A 16,743-nucleotide genomic window follows, 5' to 3' on the forward strand; every position below is an offset into this window, starting at 1 on the left:
CCAGTGAGGGATTGAACATGTGTCATCTGGTATGCATTCTGTCATCGAGAGCTCACCCACACTTTTGCACAATCCATATTTTGTTTGTATTGTGTTAATTTCATGGGGACCAAGAACTTTTTTCATTGTTCAGAGGATGTGCATTGCAAATATCCAATGTTATCAGCTGAATTGAAGCTCGCCTAAGCAGAATCTCTCATTGAATCTTCCACACATCTTGTTAGATCTGATTCAGTGGGTAAGAACAGATTTTTGCAAGCCACAGCTGCGGGACACTAAGAAAAGCTCTTGGACCTGGGTGAATGATGTGGCAGATGATGTGATCAAAGTGTATGAGTCAGGCAAAAGCATGGACGGCTCCTGAGCTTTATTCCCTCCCAGCGATGGAAAAATATGTCAGTTTTGGTGTTTGAAAATAAAACCACTCATAAAATAATGTCCTTACTCAAAACTGTGGTGAGAACATGCATGGATTACGGTTTAAAGTTATGGCCACCTCACCAATATAAAAGGATAACATCGAGCTGGAGAAGTTCTGCATGTGATGGAGGTAACACACTTGTAGGTGTATAGTTTGGGGGGCGGGGAAGTAAGAGGGGATTTGAGAGAGATGTATAAGATATGGTTACCAGATTTTTTTTTCAATGAATCCGGGGACACTTTTTTAAAAAAATACATGCTTTATTATCCCTATTTACATCTATACATCAGCTGTTTTGCTGTCTTGAGAAGTCCGGAGGGGGAGAGAAACCTGGGGGGTGCAGTTGGAAGCAGAGTTTGAGAACACGACTGTGGGATGTTCACAGAATCACAGATTTGGAAAGGACCTCTGAGGGACATCTAGGCCAACCATCTGCAGTGGAGGTACCTCAACTCAAGCAGCCTCAGCTTAAAAGAACATAAGGCTTCCCGGCTCCAATTTGACTTCTGCAGTTCCGGGCCATCAGGGACACACTCTTGTTCACACTCTCTCTCATGCTCAGCTGCCCAGCTCTGCGCCAGCTCCACCGCTGCTCCAGTTGGCCGAGGGGATCGAAGTCATCTCACCCCTCTGCACCTTGCCCAGCAGAGAAACCACAGCTCTTGCGCCCCCTCCTGGCAACTGCCCGCTGGTGATTCCTGAGCCTCCTCCAATCTCCCTTCCAACGCTTCTATGGGGAGAGGTGCTGCTGTGCCCGGGTCCAGCTTGCAGGCTTCTCACCTGGTCAACTGGGTGGCCAGTGTGAGGACAGGATGCTGGCCGGGATGGGCTATGGGCCTCATCCTGCCAGGATCTTCAGGGCTATGCTAGATGGACCAACAGCCTCACTTGGTGTGATGGCCTGGGACTCGGAACCAGAGGAGTCTCAGTCCTCACCGGATCCTTTGCCTCAGGCGGCATCTGGACCAAGTCTGGGGCCTGATCCTGAAGAGTCCCAGTCTGCACAGGTTCCCCTGCAACAAGCACCAGCTGGGCCGAGTCCGGGGCCTGAGCCTGCCCTGGCTCCAGATGCAGGGATGACCTCGTTGCCTCCAGCTGGGCCATCACTTACAGTTGCTCCACTACCAGTTGGGTCAGGAGAGGCTGAGGCGGCCTCTGGGTCTAGTAACCCACCGACGTCTCCCGAGCTACAGAGACTGAGGTCTGAGAGAAGGAGAGTCCTGAGTACTTGCAGGAGGAGTGCTCGCCTTCGGGCGAGACAGGGAGGTGAGTCGCCGGGGGATCAGGACTGGCCATTACCCCGACAGAGATAAAAGGCTGTCAGGCCCTGGCCCAGGTTACGGGAGCAACATTGCGGGATGCCAGACCATGACTGAGATCCTGTCCCTGACCTAGCCTGGTTTCCTGCCTTTGTGTCCTGACTTGGCCCTGTCAGACTGACTCCTTGCATAATCCTTGGATTCGGGACCAGACCTGGACCATGTTGCACGTGTTACCCCCAGGCCCAGCACACTTGGCATAAAGTTAACTTCCTGTAACAGACTTCCTTACCCAACCAGGAAAGAACCACACATCTGGTTTGCCAATGTGAGGACAGAAGGCTGAACTAGACGGACCACTGGCCTGGTCCTTCTTACGCTCTTACACCAAGCAAACGTTCTGGAAAATATTTGTGACAAACAAGAAGCAGTTCACACTCAGTCCTGATTAATTCAAGGCAGCTGCCTCTACTTGCTCCATTTTTTGCTCCATTTAACCAACATTAGACATGCCCCTTTCCACAAGAAAATGAGAAGCCAAGTTGCAGTTGGTGGGCATGTTGTTTTGGGTAATGTGTTCCTCCCAGCCTCGACCCGTGACCGCCCCTCCCCCAGCCTCTGCTTGTGTTTCCTGTACTCAAATTTGTTCATTTTCATAAACAAAACTTTTGCCCGGCAAAATTGGAGGGTTAACGATATGACACTAAGGGAAAGTCTCCAGAAGCCGTCGGGCTTCTTGTGGAAATGTTCTCTCCAGATACTACCCTCTGCTCGACAAACGGCTCCTAATGTGCCACGCAGATGATGTAGGTGACACCACACATTTGAAGGATCGAAATATTTCTCTCCATCATTCCAAACACCTTTTGAGGAGTCCACCCACAAGCTATTGCTAAGCCCTCAGATTTCAACAATCTGCAGCAGAACATCTGTGCACATCATCGCTCAAGGGAAGTGGCTGCAAGGAAGTTTATTGTCGCGTTAAGAGGCAACATCTGAGGCTGAATCCAGATGTCTGTTTCCTGCAATCCAGCAGCAGCCTATTAAATCACCATGGTGAATGATAAAGAATGGAAATATATTGGCACTGCTGGAATCTTGGCGTGACTGCCCCTTGTGGTGGGAGGCTGAATTGCAGGAGTTCACCTTTTTAGAGAAAATGAGCTCGCTCTGCCCATTCAGGTTGACCAATGGTGCTTTCTAGACAGGGAGGAGCTTCCTTCTCCAGCTGAGCCTTGCTTTGGCACAAAGTTTTTCCTTTATTCTTCTTTCTCCACTGGGTCTGCTTTACCTTTGGTCCTGCCTTATCCATTCTATCCACTGATCTGTCCCCTGGTTCATTGGCTCCTGCAAGGGCTACCCATAACTCAGACTGACTGTCCTCTTCTCTCTTGGGATATTCCAGGTCATCCAGGGAAGGGCATATATTCAGGAAAGACAGCTATTATGGACCTATGGTACTCCCTGCTCTTCTTATGGGGAATTAACCGTCAGAAGAATCGTGTCTAACAAAGTTGCTGTGTCCAGAAGTGTGTTGCAGAAGGAGGGGAAGAGGGTAAACTTGGTGCTGGGGTTTATTATGGGGCTTGGTTCGACCTGCCCTTCATGGATCGGACCTAGTCCTTTGAAAGCCATCTGCATATGTCTTGGCATTGTCAGGAACATGGCTCATCTGAGTGTAGGAGAAGATTCAGACTCAGAAATTGAGCTAAGTGAGAGAGAGACCGACTCTGCAGATGAAAACTGGCTGACACAGCCAAGAAGGGGTAATTTGCCCCCCCCTTCCAGAAGATGACACTGTTAGCTCTCAAGGAGCAGGAGAGTTAGGAGGCAGCCAGAGCATTGCTAGGCAACCAGCAGATAAGCAGAGGACTGAGAGTGTGTCAAGTGGAAGTAGGGAGGGGGAAGGCCAGCTTCTCAGTCCCCGTTTTAGGAGACTGGATAAGGTCAGAGGACAACAGAAGGGCAGGAGGGGAAGGGCAGGAATTTGGCATCCTTCCCGCTGTGAAAGGGGCAGAGACTGACCAACTCTCACCAATGCGAGCAGGCGAGAAGCTGTTCCCTGGATGTGTTGTTTTAAATAAATGCACATAAAACTGCCGGAGAGTCATTACTTCTTATCGGGGCTTGCCTGCCTACCTGAGATCATTACAGGCAACGTGTGATGCAGGAAAACTGGTCCTTCACACCCAGAGACTCCTAGTTCAAGGCCTGGTCCCTCCACAGTAGGAATCTCTTTCTGCTACGTTCTTGCTTCAGGGGCCTCAACAGCCTGTATTCTGAAGTCCCCATTTCCCTGTCTCCCACAAGTCCTTCCAAAAACAGGGGGCACCTGGGATCTATCAAATTAACCAAACATTTGATTCACAACAACCTCTCCTAAAAATAGGCCAGTTTTGGGAAACTCATCTCCCTGGTGGCTTGAGAAAGAGGAAGGGACATCTGACTTTCATCTGCGTCCTAAGCTTGAGGCGTATTTCCGTTTTTCTCAGTGACAACTCGCGGATGCCCCTCTTTGCCGCTGCATCTTCTTTGCCTTCAGGCAGATCAGACCCAGATGCTTAGCGGGACTTCGCTGGTCAGCTTTTAGATGTCACATTTCAAGGCAAACCTCATTTTCTGAAACAAAATGGGAACTGAAACACAGCCCTTCTTCAAAATTTGCCCTCTGGCATCCTGTTCAAGCAGCCGCAGGCTAGGATTCAACCCAAGAGCTCTCTCCCTTCTTGTGGTTTCCAGCAACTGGTATTCAGAAGCGTTTAGTTGTCGTGGGTGGGAGCTATCGACAACCTTTTCCTCCCTGAATTTGTCTAATCCTCTTTTAAACCCATCACTGCCTCCTGTGGCAGGGAGTTCCATAGTTTACCTCAGTGGTTTTTTTTCTAAAAAACAAATGTTTGGGGTATTCTCATTTTGACTCAAGAAAATCACCATTTTATAGTCCAAATCGGGGAAAAGCAAATGGACAAAAGTAAAAAGTTTCACAAAATATTTAGGGGGTATGTGAGGAGATTTCACCCCTCCCATACCCAAGAATCTCCTGATGATCTCCTGATGGTCTCTGCTGACTCTCCAGAGAGGAGGAGGCGTGTCCTGCCTATCTACTTATTCTGCCCAGCAACATATCAGTGTGTGTGTGAGAGAGAGAGAGTCAGTCAGTGTATCGGAGAAAGTGAGAGTGTTAGAGATCCTAGAGATAAGATTGCTGCTAAGTGCAGCTGCAGACTCTCAGTGTAGCATTGATTTATGCTTAGAATATTCAGCTCTGTATATAGTTTTGTATCATAGTTGTAGTTACAGAATAAAAGGAAGATATTCTACAGAGCTGCTCTCCGAGTGGTTTAAACTCTGCAAGACTCTGCAAAACTCTACTGCGCAACGACTGTATTATTGAGACAGTGAATCCGGTGCTCTCAGCTCTAAGCTGTGAGTCCACAGCACTGTGACCTGTTCCTGTGAGAAAGGAGGTCTCTGGCGGTGCTACCCAGCTCGCCTAGCCCAGTCGGGGTTGAGGTGCATGAGTCCAGTTGGTGCACTGGCTCTAGGGCGATGCTGACAGTATGTGTACCCCTGCGTAGAATTGATGCTTTTGAATTATGGTGCTGGAGGAGACTCTTGAGAGTCCCATGGACTGCAAGAAGATCCAACCTCTCCATTCTGAAGGAAATCAGCCCTGAGTGCTCACTGAGTGCTCCTGAAGCTGAGGCTCCAAGACTTTGGCCACCTCATGAGAAGAGAAGACTCCCTGGAAAAGACCCTGATGTTGGGAAAGATGGAGGGCACAAGGAGAAGGGGACGACAGAGGATGAGATGGTTGGACAGTGTTCTAGAAGCTACCAGCAGGAGTTTGACCAAACTGCGGGAGGCAGTGGAAGACAGGAGGGCCTGGCGTGCTCTGGTCCAGGGGATCATGAAGAGGCGGACATGACTAAACAACAAGTCTTCTCCTCCACGAATTTGCCTAATCTTTCAAAGCCTCCTGTGGCAGAGAGTTCCCTATGCACTGCGTGAAGAAGTGTTGTCTTCTCTCTCTCCTGAGCCACCTCGAGCTCCCTGCAAATCCACCTTTGCCAAAGAATGGATGCTTTTGAATTCTGGTGCTGGAGGAGACTCTTGAGAGTCCCATGGACTGCAAGAAGATCCAACCTCTCCATTCTGAAGGAAATCAGCCCTGAGTGCTCACTGGAAGGACAGATCCTGAAGCTGAGGTTCCAAGACTTTGGCCACCTCATGAGAAGAGAAGACTCCCTGGAAAAGACCCTGATGTTGGGGAAGATGGAGGGCACAAGGAGAAGGGGACGACAGACGGCGAGATGGTGGGACAGTGCTCTCGAAGCTCCGTACATGAGTTTGACCAAACTGCGGGAGGCAGTGGAAGACAGGAGTGCCTGGAGTGCTCTGGTCCAGGGGGTCACGAAGAGGCAGACACGACTAAACGACTAAACAACAACAGCCAACTGCACCACCTGAGCTGTTATTTGTGCTGCATACTTTATCCTGGAATTGATGTGGCTGGGATTCCATATTCCTCGACTCCAGGCCAGCAACTGCGAGCAGTCCATCAAGCGGGTGATTTGCTCAGTTAGCAAGCCTTTTAAACAATGCAGTTGAAACTATAGCGGATTGATCACAGCAATTATCTGATTAAGCCTGGCTCTCCCCTGAAGCTCTATCAGCAAAAGGCCTGGAATAGGAAGTGCTTTAGAGGAAATGACATGTTTATTCTTACCCTGCCCCAAGCCATGTGGAATGGTGTTGACGGATCCCAAGGGAGAGATGCACACAGACCTTTCCCAGCTGCCGGCCAGTTGGAGAAGGGGGAAGAGGAGAAGCAGGAGAGGGAGCGGGGGCCGGGGGCCAGTGCTTTTTGCCTTCTTTTCATCTAATATATCAGGGCCTTGGGGGCAAAGATTGTGTGTGCCGCACAACAAATGCACAGTTGCTACAGAGAACCCCGTATGGAGTGCTCCTGTTCAGGGTGCTGGAGAGCCATGCCCGTTTCCCGAATGCTCCATTCCATTCCCTGCCCCACCTGAAATAGACACTCGATATTCCGTGCTCACTGAGCATGCTCAGTCTTCCTTGGGAAGTTTTTGTGAGTTCCTCCCCTCAATAATAATAATAATGATAATAATTTATTATTTATACCCCACCCTTCTGGCTGGGTTTCCCCAGCCACTCTGGGTGGCTTCCAACAGAATATTAAAATACAATAACCTATTAAACATTAAAAGTTTCCCTAAACAGGGCTGCCTTCAGATGTCTTCTAAAAGTCTGGTGGTTGTTTTTCTCTGACATCTGATGGGAGGGCGTTCCACAGGGCGGGTGCCACTACCGAGAAGGACCTCTGCCTGGTTCCCTGTAACTTCACTTCTCGCAGCAAGGGAACTGCTAGAAGGCCCTCGGCACTGGTCCTCAATGTCCGGGCATAATGATGGGGGTGGAGACGCTCCTTCAGGTCAAGTGATGCTGTTTGGGCTGTAATAATAATAATAATAATAATAATAATAATAATAATAATAATAATAATACCCTGCCTATCTGGCTGGGTTTCCCCAGCCACTGTGGGCGGCTTTCAACAGGATATTAAAAACACAGTAAAAGATCAAACTTTAAAAACTTCCCTAAACAGGGCTGCCTTCAAATGTCTTCTAAACGTCAGATGGCTGTTTATTTCCTTGACATTTGATGGGAGAGCATTCCACAGGGCAGGCACCACCACCGAGAAGGCCCTCTGCCTGGTTCCCTGTAACCTCACTTCTCACAAGGAGGGAACCACCATAAGGCCCTCAGAGCTGGACCTCATTGTCCAGGCTGAACGATGGGGGTGGAGACGCTCCTTCAGGTATACTGGGCTGAGGCTGTATATGATGATTCACACTCAGACGACAAGTTCACTGTTAGTAACAGTGTGATGCTGCAGCTAAAAAAGCCAATGCAATTCTGGGCTGCATCAATAGGAGTATAGCATCTAGATCAAGAGAAGTAATAGTGCCACTGTATTCTGTCTGGTCAGACCTCACCTGGAGTACTGTGTCCAGTTCTGGGCACCACAGTTCAAGAAGGACACTGACAAACTGGAACGTGTCCAGAGGAGGGCAACCAAAATGGTCAAAGGCCTGGAAACGATGCCTTATGAGGAACGGCTAAGGGAGCTGGGCATGTTTAGCCTGGAGAAGAGGAGGTTAAGGGGTGATATGATAGCCATGTTCAAATATATAAAAGGCTGTCACATAGAGGAGGGAGAAAGGTTGTTTTCTGCTGCTCCAGAGAAGCGGACACGGAGCAATGGATCCAAACTACAAGAAAGAAGATTCCACCTAAACATTAGGAAGAACTGTTTGACAGTGGAATTTGCTGCCAAGGAGTGTGGTGGAGTCTCCTACTTTGGAGATCTTTAAGCAGAGGCTTGACAACCATATGTCAGGAGTGCTCTGATGGTGTTTCCTGCTTGGCAGGGGGTTGGACTCGATGGCCCTTGTGGTCTCTTCCAACTCTATGATTCTATGAGTCTATGATTCTATCTCAGATCTCCTTTTTAGAGAGGAGAATTCGGGGAGAGCAAATACCTTTCCTTCCTGCAGATTCTCCGCCAATTCATCTTTGAAAAGAGCCCCTGTTTTCTTAGAGAAGCTATCCAGCTCCAGCATTGAAACCTGTATGTTGGATGGAAGCAGGATTTTTGCAAGAGAAAATGGGAGTCTAGAAAACGAGAGGGATTTCAGGGACACCATAAACATCCAGCGTTTTTCTTAGCCAACATTTCTCAGAGAGATTAATTTTTCCAAAAGCAGATTCCACCCCCAGTCTCTCATGGAGGCAGCGTTCCAGGTTTGCTGACAACATGTCATGACCTCTAGATAGCTCAGGATTTTGCCTGACCACAAAAAGCATCCCTGAGCCTCATCTTGGTCAAATTGCCCTGGGTTATATTTCTCAAGAACTGCTCCAGATTTGGCACCATTGTGGAGCCAAGAGAAGCCAAGGTGCCTCTCTGGAGACAAACGCCGCAATTATTTCATCCGAATGAGTTTCTCAATTATTTCTTCTGAAGGAGGAAATGGGGAGAGGGTGGAGAAAAGAGGACTTTTTGTCGAATGGGCTGGAGGAAGGCAAGACAGAGGGGGAGGAAAGGTCTTGAGGAGTTTCTTCCCTTAACATTTTGTTGTTGTTTTTTATAATAATGTTTATTAAGGTTTCACAAACAATAAAAAATTCCAAAATTTAAACATAAGAAAAACTACAAAAATATAAAAATACAAACACAAAACACATAAAAAATACACAATAGAAAACAGTTAACAAAAAAGGGAAGAAAAAAGAAAGAATAAGAACAAAAAAAAACCAAAAGACAAAACAGAAAATAGATTAGTATTTTCAAATCTTATGCTTCATTCACTAGTTTCTTGACCTCCTCACACCTCCCATTTTGTATTCCAGTTCAGATATTAAGTTCAGCAAATCCTTACCCTCTAACATTTATCCTCACTCAAGATATTAACCTATTATAAATATCAATTTTCCAATTATCAATCCCTATTTACATTTTCTTAGAAATCTTTTAACCAATACCACTTATTTTCCATCAGACATCTTTTTAACATTCCTTAATTTTACAGTGCTTCTGCAAATAGTCCTTAAATTTCTTCCAGTCTTCCTCCACCGACTCTTCTCCCTGGTCACGAATTCTGCCAGTCATTTCTGCCAATTCCATGTAGTCCATCACTTTCATCTGCCATTCTCTTCCCTTAACATTTTGACTGCTTCACCTTTAGCTGGAGAGCTACATCCAGATGAATATGAAGTCGGAAATGGTGCAGATCCAGCAGAACGTGGTGCAGAACCAGACGGCCACGATGCTGGAGATTGGGACGAACCTCTTGAACCAAACAGCGGAGCAGACCAGGAAACTGACTGACGTGGAGGCTCAGGTGGGTTGGTTTTCTAATGGGGAAAGAGGGTTGAAGAAATACGGAAAAATTGTTATGAGCTTTCAGAGGTCAGCCTAGATGATACCCTGGTGTCCCTTCCAAATCTGCAATCCTGTAGTTGTGAGAGTAGAATGTATTTTTCGTTTATAGAAATATATTTATAGACCACTATACTTCATTCCAGCTTCAGGTTTTCTTCTGTGCCTTGCGCAGGTACTCAACCAGACGTCCCGCATTGAGATCCAGCTACTGGAGAACTCTCTGTCCACCAATAAGCTGGAGAAGCAGCTGCTGATGCAGACGAACGAGATCCACAAGCTGCAGAACCGAAACAGGTAGGTGTAGGAACACCTGTGCAGGTGTAGGAACACCTGGATTCCTGCAGAGCTGCCTCTTTCCAAGGCAGAGAATATATTCAGGGGCTCAGGGCTGCTGCTGGAGGTGGGTCTCTTTATGTCAGGGGTCAGCAAACTTTTTATTTTATATATATATATATAAATTTTTATTAGTTTTTTAACATTCCATTTTCAACAATAATTAAACAAACTTTTACATCTTATTCATTTTTTTTACTTCCATCAGTCCTGTCTGAAAATTTTCCAATCTGATCTCTTAGTGTGCATTTCTTACTTTCCTTTTTACATTTCAAACTCATAACCAAGATCTCTTTCTTTTCCTACTTTGTAACACTTCGTATATTTCTCCTGACAAAACCTCTTGTAGTCCTACCAGCGTAATTTGTTGGTTACAATTGCTCTTCAAATAGTTCATATACTTCTTCCAATCTTCTGTAAATCTCTGGTCCCGCAGGTTTCGAATCCTTCCTGTCATTTTGTCTAGTTCTGCATAGTCCATTAATTTCGTCTGCTATTCTTCTTTCGTTGGAAGGGTCAGCAAACTTTTTCAGCAGGGGGGCGGTCCACTGTCCCTCAGACCTTGTCGGGGGCCGGACTATATTTTGAAAAAAATTATGAACGATTTCCTATGCCCCACAAATAACCCAGAGATGCATTTTAAATAAAAGCACACAGTCTACTCATGTAAAAACACTCTGATTCCCAGACCATTCGCGGGTCGGATTTAGAAGGCGATTGGGCCGGATCCGGCCCCAGGGCTTTAGTTTGCCTACCCCTGCTTTATGTGCATCAGTCACCTATTTACAGTTGACCAGGCTAGAGCCTAGAGCAAAACACCTCCCTCGCTTTCTGTTTAAAGTTCGCTTGCTCTCATTGCTTTCCAAGCTATTTCCTTTGGCCACATTGTTATCTGGTCACGTTGTCATTCCTGCATTGCGGGGGGGGGGGGGGTTGGACTAGATGACCTCGGGGTCCCTTGCAATGCTATGATTCTATGACTATTTGTATTCCTGCTTCTGAGTTGTCATGAGTCACAAGATAGCTAAGTATTGGTAAGAGCTACTGGTTTTCTTATAAATTAGTTACGATGCAAATTAGGTAGGTTGATGGTTTGTGCATGCTTGCTAAGTAGCTATATATAAATACTTCCAGCTATATATTTATTTCACCTTTACGTTTTTGTTAGTATGCATTTTGTATTTTCATGCAATATTCTTTGCTGTGTGTTCCTTTAAACTATAGTATTGTGTGTGCGCGCATCAATGTCACACGCCTGTGCCTATAAGGCCTGGAAACGATGCCTTATGAGGAACGGCTAAGGGAGCTGGGCATGTTTAGCCTGGAGAAGAGGAGGTTAAGGGGTGATATGATAGCCATGTTCAAATATAGAAAAGGATGTCACATAGAGGAGGGAGAAAGGTTGTTTTCTGCTGCTCCAGAGAAGCGGACACGGAGCAATGGATCCAAACTACAAGAAAGAAGATTCCACCTAAACATTAGGAAGAACTTCCTGACAGTAAGAGCTGTTTGACAGTGGAATTTGCTGCCAAGGAGTGTGGTGGAGTCTCCTCCTTTGGAGGTCTTTAAGCAGAGGCTTGACAACCATATGTCAGGAGTGCTCTGATGGTGTTTCCTGCTTGGCAGGGGGTTGGACTCGATGGCCCTTGTGGTCTCTTCCAACTCTATGATTCTATGATAAGTGAGTTTATGTGGGAAGCTATAGCTGTAAACTGGATTTTGAATAAATGTACAATTTATTGTTACTGCTATTATCTTCCTTTGTGGGTTGGACCACTATTTTGTATAATACTTTTTATAGTCTAAGGTAGAGGGGGCACTGGGGCTGAGTTTGTGGAACCAAGCGAGCGATGCCCGAGAAAGTTTGGGAATCACTCCTGCTATGCCCCGCAGAGGACCTTAAGGTCCATGAATAACCATAGTTTAGAGGTCCCGGGTCCTAAGGAGGTCAGATTATCCTCCACCAGGGCCAGGGCTTTCTCAGTGATGGCTCCGACCTGGTGGAATGCTCTGTCCCATGAGACCAGGGCCCTGCAGGATTTAACCTCCTTCCGCAGGGCCTGAAAGACAGAGCTGTTCCGCCTGGCCTTTAATTTGAATTCAGCCTGATCTTTTATTCCCCTTCCTTCCTTCCCTCCCTTTCCTCTTTTTATGAAGATTCCCCGCTCTGGGATCCCACAGCTAATTCTCCCCTGGTCTCCTCGCTGGCCCAAATAGGACTAACTTAGCCAGCTAGCCTTGGTGATCATCGAATGTTTATTGGATGGATTTCCCCCCTAAATTGATTTTCGAATTCTGAATTTATCGTTATTCACATTTTATACTGTATTTTATGCTGTTTTTGTTGCATCAATTAAGTGTTTTAAATTTGTTGTTAGCTGCCCTGAGCCCGGTTTTCTGAACCGGGAAGGGCAGGGTATAGATAAAAAATTATTACTATTTATTAAAGCAAATCATCCTCTCTTTCATTAGTTTCTACAAACACATTCTCTTGGGTAAAAGGAATCTCCAGTTTGCTAATCCTATGAACCAAGAACCCAGCGGGGCTGGGATGATTCCCTGTCCAGAAATGTAATCAGGAGGCTTTGAAATAAATCTGTCCTCAGCTGCAATTGGCTCTCTTCCTTATCTCAGTCTTGTTCTCCTGGACTGCAGATCTCAGCTTCCCAAGAACTGAGTTTCTCTTCCCAGCCATCACTGTCCATGGCTCTGCTGATATGTGAGGACCTCTTGGTTTCTCTCTAATTCCAGCAGTGTTGTCCAAAGAAGCACCTCGTTCCATTAGGTCACTAATGGATTTGTTGGCTGAGGACCAATATGTACGTTCCTGTGGGTTTTGCTGCTTGGTTCCCAGAAGATAAGGAGCAAAGGATAAAGCGAGTTCCAATGACTGGGGATGGAGGGTGTGCAAGTTCTCAAAGTGGGGCAGGATCCAGCATTCGTCCTGTAGAAATAATGGGCATGACTAAGGTCAGTCCATTAATTTCAGTGGGTCTACCCTGACGCGGGTGGTGCTGTGGGTTAGACCACAGAGCCTAGGACCTGCTGATCAGAAGGTCAGTGGTTCAAATATTCCTTAAACTAGAAATCAAAATTAAAAGCTATATGGAGTCACTTTGGAGTGACTTTGGTTTCCATGCTGCAGTTCCCCTCCACTCTTGCGAAGGATCCAAACTGTGCTGAGATCAGAGTTCGTTGCATTCCGGCCAGCTGGCTTCACAAAGTTTTGGGGGATGATTTCTCTTGCAACCGCAGCACTTTTGGGATTGTTCCCAAGAGGCGTTTGCCGTGCCAAACTGTTATGAAAAGCCAATTTATGGCCATCTCGCCTGGCCAAAGAAAGGTGATGGGGGCAGCGGGGAGAGAAGCCAGTTGTGCAGCACCAATATGGCGCAGAAGCATCACGAGAGAAGTTGTCTTTTTAAAAAATGAAATCCCTGATGGCTGCGAAAATAAACTGATGAAGTGCCTGGTGATGACAGCAGCAGCGGCGGCGGCGACAGAGTCGTAGAAGTTGCTTGTTCCGGCCTTCGTTGCTCCAGAACACATGCACGCACTCTCTCCTTGGGGGACGGTCTCTAAAAATGGCAAGCATGAGAACATACAAAGAGCCCTGCTAGATGCTGGATGAAGCCAAAGGTCCATCTAGTCCAGCAGTCTGTTCTCACAGGGGCTATTGAGATGCTCGTAGGAAATCTGCAAACAGGGCCTGACCACAAGAGCCCTCTTTCCTCCTGCAGTTTCCACCAACTGAGATTTAGAAGCATTTATTCCTCCAACTGTGGAGGCAGAACAAAGTCAGCATGGCAAGTAGCAAACTGTTATGTACTGAGTTGAATAGGATCCAAACTGCAGCAGTCTGATTGGTCCTAGAACAATAGGATTCAGAATGCAGCAGTCTGATTGGTCCAAGAACAATGCAGCAGTATGATTGGTTGGCAGGAACCACCCAATCATGCTCCAGATATAAGTGAATCCACAACCTGATCGGCTTACAGTAGAATTCCAGAATTAACCAATCATGTGCATCCCATTGTGTAAATAATGTATATAAAGCAGATACTTTGAGGGGACTTTCATTCATTCCTCCTCACCACTATGAGCTGAATAAAGAGCATGAAATCACTTTGCGACTCGGAGTATATTTCACCAACGATAGCCATCTCCTCCTCCATGGATTTGCGTGGCCCCCTCCAGTGGAAATAATGACACATGACACAATTATTAAGGTTAATGGGCTAGATAAGGCCACAACTTTATTGGTTACAGGTGATGAGCAGTATTGGCTTAGGCATTGGTCCTAACTGACTATATCCGACTTCAGCCCATCCGCTTGAAGTTTGGGAAGGGTTAACCACCAGTAGGGGGAGTCCTGCTGATGCCATCAACTAGGGACTCCCCCGGGGTCACCGCCAGGGGGCGTGCCTTGGGTCCTCACCTCGCTAGGCTTTGGACCGGGCTACGCCCCCCGGAATCCTTTACTGGACTCCCCTTCAATATGCAGGGCAGGTGATGGCACTACCTCCCCTCTTCCATCTACAAAACAATACCAATACCAATAAAGTTGTGACGATTTGCAATAAGGTAGGCGGAAACCAAGTGGCTGGTGCCAATTTGCCAAGTGGAAAAATTCCTACCAGGCCCCTCAACGGCGACCAACCGAGGTCCATAGCAAGGTCAAGGAACGAAAACCTTATAGGGCAGGAGGGTGGGAAAAACAGGAACAGCTGGCAGGTGGCAAAGAGGGAGATCCCCGGCTGCGTCCTGGTTTAAATAAGGCAGGATACACACCCAGAGTCAGCCAATTGGCTGGCCAGGAGGTGACGCAGCCGGAAATCCCCCCAATTGCACGGAGGCCAGGGCTGGGAAGCCTGCAAATTCACCTCCTCCGAATGGCAGAAGTGGCTTTGCCTAATCCTTTTTTTTTTAAAAGCCATCCAAGTTGATGACCATCACTGCCCCCTGGGGGAGTGAGTTACAAGATAGGAGATTCCAACTAAACATCAATAATAACTTTCTGGCAGTAAGAGGCGTTCAACAGTGGAACGGACTCCTTCAGAAGGTGGTGGGCTCTCCTTCATTGGAAGTTTTTAAGCAGAGGTTGGGTGGTCTTCTGTCAGGATGGCCATCTGTTAGCCGTGATTCCTGCATCGCAGGGGGTTCGACTAGATGACCCTTGGCGCCCTTCCAACTCCACGTGCCCTATCAGCATTTAACTGTCTGCATGTTGATTGTGTCTTCTTCTTTGGTGATCCCTCATAGCCGAGTAAGATTGTCTTACATGAACACGGTCTTAACAGTGTGTCTGTAAGTGACTGTGGAGGCCAATTCTGGATCCACATGTCCTTCCACAGTGGGGACATTGCTTTCCAGGTGTGAGTTGATCATGGTGAAGGCTTGCCAAGCATGGCTTCCTCTTAGCACATTTCTTCCTTTTGTCCTGAGTTCCAGCATCTTCAAAGTGCATTGACAGCTTTGGTAAAGGCTGCTCTCCAACTGAAGCGCTCACAGGCCAGTGTTTCCCAGCTGCCGTTGTTTATACAGTGGTACCTCGGGTTAAGGGACGTGGGTGGCACTGTGGGTTAAACCACAGAGCCTAGGACTTGCCGATCAGAAGGTTGGTGATTCGAATCCCCGTGACGGGGTGAGCTCCCATTTTTCGGTCCCTGGTCCTGCCTACCTAGCAGTTCAAAAGCATGTCAAAATGCAAGTAGATAAATAGGTACCACTCCAGCGGGAAGGTAAACGGCGTTTCCGTGCGCTGCTCTGGTTCGCCAGAAGCGGCTTAGTTATGCTGGCCACATGACCCGGAAGCTGTACGCAGGCTCCCTCGGCCAAGAAAGTGAGATGAGCGTCGCAACCCCAGAGTCGGCCACGACTGGACTTAATGGTCAGGGGTCCCTTTACCTTTATATACTGTCCCAAAATGCCTTTGGTTTTTTTACACAGCCACCACATGTGGTAAAAATCGCCATCCTTATCTAAACATTTCCAGCATTTTTTACTTCTAATCCTGTACATTTTTGCCAACTTGGTTGGGGTGAGGAAACCCATCTAAATTTCCAACTATCTTTACACCTAAAACAAGACCCACATCCTGGTGAATCCCACAGATGAACTCTGTGGATGTTACTGTGCAGCCCACAAGGCAGGTGCCCGCTTTTTAAGCTGACCGCCTTCTGAAAAAGTATCTCTTGCCAGCTCTGTGCAAATCTGCCAGCCATTTGCCCTGCAATTCTGTTGCCCTCATTCCCTCTCCTTCCTCCCTTGGCAGTATTTTGGAGACCCGAGTCCTGCAGATGGAGACAAAGCACCTGATGGAACTGGAAGGGATCCGGACGGAGAAGGAGGAGCTGCAGCAGCTGCTGATCCGCCAGAGCGACACCATCGAGGTCTTGGAGAAGTCTCTCCACGCCGCCAGCGGCAACACCAGCTTGCTCCAGCAACAGCAGCTGCAGCTTTTGGAGTCGGTTCAGAATTTGGTCCAGCTGGTCTCCCAAGGCAAAGGTGAGCTCAGAGCCACCGAAATAAATCACGCTTTATCTTAAATGAGGCAGCTTCCAAGCCGCTGCTGCTTGAGAGCTCCGGATGATGTGCATGCTAGCCAGAGGTCCACCGCAGACGGAGATAGCTCAACAGTTCACAGTCTTCTTACTCCTTTTTCTGAACTCTCCTGGCTGCTTACACAGGTTCCACCTGCCGGCAGCCTCTCTCCCTGTCCCTCCTTCCTAGTCTCCCCTTCCAAAATGAACTTTCCT

The 16,743-nt window shown here is 47.4% G+C and overlaps 1 protein-coding gene across 1 annotated transcript in view; it reads left to right on the forward strand.

The window, feature by feature from the left end:
* Positions 1-16,743, forward strand: part of ANGPT4 (angiopoietin 4) — a 53,406-nt gene that overhangs the window by 20,136 nt on the left and 16,527 nt on the right. The window contains exons 2-4 of the mRNA XM_083507545.1: positions 9,456-9,611; positions 9,825-9,946; positions 16,260-16,492. Coding sequence (XP_083363671.1) covers positions 9,456-9,611; positions 9,825-9,946; positions 16,260-16,492 — 511 coding nt within the window. The remainder of the gene's footprint in view (positions 1-9,455; positions 9,612-9,824; positions 9,947-16,259; positions 16,493-16,743) is intronic.

This window comes from Podarcis liolepis, assembly GCF_965112155.1.
Source record: "Podarcis liolepis genome assembly, chromosome: 6".
Lineage (NCBI taxonomy): Eukaryota > Metazoa > Chordata > Lepidosauria > Squamata > Lacertidae > Podarcis > Podarcis liolepis.